The sequence below is a fragment of the Neomonachus schauinslandi genome, chromosome 12, assembly GCF_002201575.2.
Source record: "Neomonachus schauinslandi chromosome 12, ASM220157v2, whole genome shotgun sequence".
Lineage (NCBI taxonomy): Eukaryota > Metazoa > Chordata > Mammalia > Carnivora > Phocidae > Neomonachus > Neomonachus schauinslandi.
Genome location: NC_058414.1, coordinates 56,880,132 through 56,886,131, shown reverse-complemented (window position 1 = coordinate 56,886,131; position 6,000 = coordinate 56,880,132). Strand labels below are relative to the sequence as shown.

Here is a 6,000-nt window from a genome sequence, read left to right as displayed (position 1 = left end):
ATTAGAATTCTTTAAATTTAAGTTTCATTAAAGACAGTTTTAAATAAACATCTATTTAATTTAGTTACTTAGTAATCATGTTCTTTTCCTTGAGAAAGCTTTATAAAAATATGCCAGAGAAAAATAAGGGACTAGAACAAAGCCAGAAAGCCATCGGGGGTTGAAGTTCACCTAAATAGCTCAGCTGCAGAAAATGAGTTTTAAGAAGCCAGTGCTGAGATACTACAACCCCCAAACCAAGGTGGTTTGAGCCTCCAATGTGTACAACTGTAGTGACTATTAAACCAAGTCTTACCGAAGTTTCTCATTAAAATTTACTGCTGGTTCAAAAACACACTGAATTTAGGTGTAAGTCAGAAGAAATCTATCCTCTTCTATAGAATAAGTGAGCCAACAAACTGAACTTGATTTTTTCACGTTTAATGTGAAAACGATGATCTTATGAAGTTTACACACCACAGTAGTAGGCATACTTAATGTCAATTTTGATGGCTATGTTACATCATCTAAAAATAATATGACAATCGGTGGCACCTTACATGCTTTTCAAAAACTTGTAAAACAGAAATAATGTGAATTCAAATACACTTTGCCAGCAAGCTAAGGATCGCTCTTAAATGACTGGATGGCAAACTTCACATGTTAGCAAGATAAAAAGAAATTGCTAAATCTTTTTTCCCCTGTATTAAAATAACGAGTCTTAGATGATAAGGTGACAAGATCCAAGATACATTAAATCAAAATATTTACAAAAGCTCAATAATGTTTTGGACCAAACAAAAACAAGAAGGAAAAATTAAGATCATTCTTATTCTAAATTTAATTTTTTTCTGTTCTTAGTTATGAGGATTTCAAAGACTTTTTAATAATACAGTAACTTTTAAATTCCCAGTTAAAATAAAATGAGGTGAGGTAACATTTAATTAAAGCAACAAGTTATTCCGGTTATGTAAAAATATCTTCCTGGTGGTTTCAGAGATATTTCATACCATTCAATGAAGAAGAAACTTGGATAATTATCTCAAGAAAATGCTGCCTCATCTGAAATTTGAAGTTCAGTGTAGTTTATCTAAGACCTTTTATCTTTGGGCCACTAAAAAAGAAGACATTTTATTAAATGATACCAATCCTCAGGCGGATGCCTTGAAAGAAAGGACTTTTTAAAAATGAATAATTCTTAAATTAGCAAGTTGATATTCTTTTCTAAATTACGGGAATATTTATTGATAAACTTACTAATTTTTATAAGATTCCACTTCTAACTTGAAAATAAATGACAAAGAACCACCACTGACACTGAACGTTACCTAGTGATAAGAAATTGCACATTTAGTCCGAAAATAGTTAACCCGTAAATTCTAATCACACAACAATAATGAAAACAAACTATTTGTTTCCAGAAACCATGTGTGAATGAATCTGGACAATGAAAATGTATTTCTGAATCTATATACTGCAAATATAAGCAACATGACTAGCACTATTTCTGTTATTGTCTAAGACATCAACATTATTTTAACATGTCTCTATTCATAAGATACACTTTTCCATCTAAGTAGGACATAAAATACCGGAAAGGTGAAGCTTCTTAAAATATTTCAGTCAAACACCCAAAAGCAAAAAGTGTCTTTCCCAGTGCAGGGGAGGAGCCCACAAAATACCAGCCACATGTCTGCAGAGGCGGCCTGGTCTATGCCGTCAGGCTCCACAGTGGTTAAGATCACACAGGCTGTGTTTATGCGAACACTGTACCACGGATACAAGAAGGAAAGCGCTATCTGGATTTTTAAATGCAGGCTACCTATATACCTATTTTTTAAAATTGAGTAAAACCAAGTAGGTGTTTCTAAACGTACCTAACATTTCATCCCAGGGCAGGATCTTGTTTTTGCCCATAATGTTTGCCTCGAAAGGGGACTTGCATTCACAGGGCCTTTTAGCTTTTTACAGAAGCTGAGCCAGAATAAGACAACATAAAAATAACTAATAAACAATGCAACATCTTTAAGAATTTAAATACCTAATGTCATGACAGTGAGCTTTAGGTAAGGATATATTATTAGCAAGCTTTCTTCTCCATGAGTGGACATCATTTGCTCTTCCTAAGATGGTAACGTGAGAATTATTTTTCAGGATTCCTGTGGAGCGGTGCTCATTTTACATCCGTGTGAACTACTGTCATCACTGCTGTGTCCAAACCCAGAGGATGAACTGGGAAAGAAGAGAGGGGGAAAATAATAAAAAGAGGAAATTGGTTTTCACAACACACTCAAAGCCTGAGTAACAGAGGAGAACTTTAATTATCTCCAGTCACAAAAGAGAGACAGGAAATTTGGACTTTTAATTAGCCATTTGGAGTGCAGTTGGATATTTTTTTAGCCAGATAATTTAAACGCGAATAATTCAAGTCTGACTAAATGAAAGTCACATAATCAGAATGCAGATAATTGAATTTCTACTGCATTCATTAATTCAGTGTGGAGGTGTGTGTGAAGACTGCTATGATGAGCTGTCACAGCTCAATAAAATCTCAGTCAATTAATTTTTTCATTATCTTAGTATTACATCAACAAAAAAGTGAAGTGTGTCTATATGTCTACACACACGCATATGTGCACTCTGTATTCTACAAACACATACACATTACATCGAAATGCAAGGAAATACCTTTCTGAATCATAATCTATATCGTTTTCTTTTTTTCCTTCTTCGTCTTCTTCAGGGAAACGCCGGTTCATCAAGGCAAACTTGTGAATGGCGTCTTCTACGGAGTACTTAGTCTGCCCAGAAACGCAAGCCTCGATGTCTTCCGAATTCAGATGGCTCTGCAGGAAGAGGTGGAGACAGCTATCTGAGAGCAGGAGTGCGTTCTGGAGGACCCTGTGTGAGAGGAAAAGGGAGAAATGATCAGTGGTCGGGGATGGACAATTAGAGGGTGAGGAGAGAGCAACACGTTAGAAGGGTGCCACCGAAGTCCTCTCTCCACTGGGCAAACTTTGCATCAATGAAAGACTTTGCCTATTAAAAGGATCAAAGCATATGTTAACTTTTTATTCAATTCTTTGGAAATTTAGGTGAGTAAAAACATGGAGCTAATAGTTAAGAACATCTGTTAAAAGAATAACTTCAAGGACATTTCTTCAATTTAACCATCTGTTATGACCATGTGGATTAATTATGGAAAGATTTTGCTTATGGTCATAGAAATGTGTGCTACTCAAAAAATTTTTTTTACTGCCAACCAGCAGGTCGGTTCTGTGATCTTTTTGGCAAAGCTGTCATGAAACATCAAAACTTTCAACGACTATTAAAAATTGTATTAAAAAGCCAATATGTCTCTCAGCATGTTTTACATTTTAAAACTTTACAAGTGTGCTTATGTACATGTTTACAAGGGCTGGGTTGAGAGCTGGCTTTTTTGGAAAACCTAAGATGGACTAGAAATCTCTCCATAATCTTCCATGGCACTGTGTTTCTAGTTGTTAAAATAAGCCACCAAATAAAATTACTCCAATGATTTTACCATATATACACTTAAAATACGATAATTTTGTGCTAAGTACATTCTAGCCTTCCTACATTCAAGGTCAAAGTTTACAAAGACAGTACAGATTTCAACCAGGGCGTCAGAACTACATGGAAAACTAAAAAACAACTCCCAACAATTCTGTACCTGCTCAAATTCATATTATCACTGAATGTTGGTTTTTTTTTTTCTGAAATGCATGTTTCAGAACAGGAAATTAAGCCAAAGTACACCCTTATTTTTAAATAAAAACTGGTTTTACCTTTTTAGGAAAGATCTTGATGTATGATAATTTCGTCTCTATGAATAGTTCAATAATGATATATTACAAGGCACTCAGGCCCAACAGAGGGGACAAAACTAAAACACGAAAACCCGAGGATAATTTTGCCCAACGTGGGATTTTGCACAGAGAGCTCTATGTAACACAGATTATGTATTTCAGACCGAATGAACCTTCCCTTATATTCTGCATTTCTACACAAATAACTAGAAAAGTAAATCTTTTTTGGCCATTCATGTCAATTTACTTAAAATCCAAGGTCATTAGAAGATTTCCTTTTCTCCAAAATAAAACAGAGTTATTTCTTCAAGGCAAAAGTCTACACATGTATAGCATCACAACCAAAATCTAGCTTCAACAGTCTTCCCAAATGTAGCTTGGGAAAATATTTTTACTGGCCTACTAAAAGGAAAAGTTAAACCTTTGTGCCTTTTTAAAAGGGCAAAATCTCCAGCAAAGCAGCTAAGTACTTCCCCTCCCTCCCCATCCTCTGCCCCGGCTTCTCCCAGAAGATGACCATATCACATGATAAAGATTAATTTACCAAGTACAAGTAGTAAAGTAGTAAATCCCTTTTACTACTCTTTGAGATTTATTTTCTACATTTACAAATGTTTACCACTCTTGTTTTAAATACTTCAAATCAAGAGAAGATTTATAGGGCAACAACCCATTAATATTAACTCGCATTTGCCGTGAAGTTTGCACAGAGTTTCCTGTGTCCTGTCGGTGGTTTTCCTGCCGGCCACGAACAAGTAACTGCTCATAGGATTACGCTCACTGTTTTATTTCTGTTGGAAATGTGTTTTATTTTCTTTATAAAATAATAAGTAATCTTTAAAATTGATTTTAGATGGTTCGAGGCATTACACCACAAAAGTAATGAGCACTAATGCCAATGATATTGGACACAAATTCATTTTAGCTTTATTTCATGTCTAAAGCAATTCTACTGAGCCTTGAACTGCTTACGCGCGGTTATTAACTTGCTAGTAACCTAACACATGGGTACAGCAAACAAAAGTGATCAGAGTCCAGGTTGATCGGGACCTCAAGGCTACTGTCCTTTTTCTTGAGCTATAATTCAATTTCCAATTTTACTGTACATTAGACTCATTATTTCCTGTGTTTTCTTTTCTGCTTACTACTGCCATCTGGAGGACATGCCCATGAAAAGTGAGAGGGAGCCCAGCCCACACATACCCAGCTCACAATTCTGAAGTGGGAGGATGTGGCCATGGCGGGGGGTGGGGGGGGTGGGGGGGGTGGGGGTGGGGGCGACATCCAACCACAGGGGCCTGGAGTTCAAAAAACAGTGCCCCTGCTAGGCACGGTTTTGGTTACTGGAAGGCCCTCTGACTGGCGGACTAAATTTATGCTCCCGTGCTCCATGGGGATGGGTTTTTAAATAAGCAAAATAACTTTTTAACATATTCATGATTTTTACTCTCAGGTATTTCATCTCACAATTAAAAATACCAAATTTTGGAAGTATTTTCCCACCTGGTTCGCTGAGCATAGCTAGTTCGTTTTAAGGAGTATCTGGTTTACTGTATTTCAGAGAATGTTGTGACTGCCATCATCATAATATTAAATCCTATTTTTACCTTAGTCATATTTGTGCCACATTTTCCACAAACAAATCAAATAGCAGAAAATCAACTTCAAGCTTGATATAAAGAGTACTTTGTAAAATGGTCAATAAAATGTCATCTTTATAAAGCTCCATAAAAATAAATGTATATAATTTTCAAGCCTTTATAAAAGGAGCAAAAAACAGCCTCTAGAATTTTATTTATTTATTTTTTATTTTTTTTATTTTTTAAAGATTTTATTTATTTATTTGACAGAGAGAGACACAGCGAGAGAGGGAACACAAGCAGGGGGAGTGGGAGAGGGAGAAGCAGGCTCCCCGCAGAGCAGGGAGCCCGATGCGGGACTCGATCCCAGGACCCTGGGATCATGACCTGAGCTGAAGGCAGTCGCTTAACCAACTGAGCCACCCAGGCGCCCAGCCTCTAGAATTTTAAAGAAATGTCTGAAAAGATATTTACAACATGAGCCAAAAGTTATTCCTTTCCCCAAAAACAACTTTAAACTAATCAAAGCAAATCCTGTTTTTCCCTTGAATTGGACACAGTCGAAAATCTGGTTTTCCTCAACATGATTTTATTAGGTGTATTATATACTG

At 36.2% G+C, this 6,000-nt stretch overlaps 1 protein-coding gene across 1 annotated transcript in view; it reads right to left on the bottom strand.

The window, feature by feature from the left end:
• Positions 1-410: 410 nt before the first annotated feature.
• The window catches only part of SNX10 (sorting nexin 10), a 62,538-nt gene continuing 56,948 nt past the window's right edge, over positions 411-6,000 (bottom strand). The window contains exons 6-7 of the mRNA XM_021689562.2: positions 2,668-2,880; positions 411-2,211 (exon numbers count right to left, since the gene is read on the bottom strand). Of these exons, the coding sequence (XP_021545237.1) occupies positions 2,130-2,211; positions 2,668-2,880 (295 nt within the window). The 3' untranslated portion in view covers positions 411-2,129. The remainder of the gene's footprint in view (positions 2,212-2,667; positions 2,881-6,000) is intronic.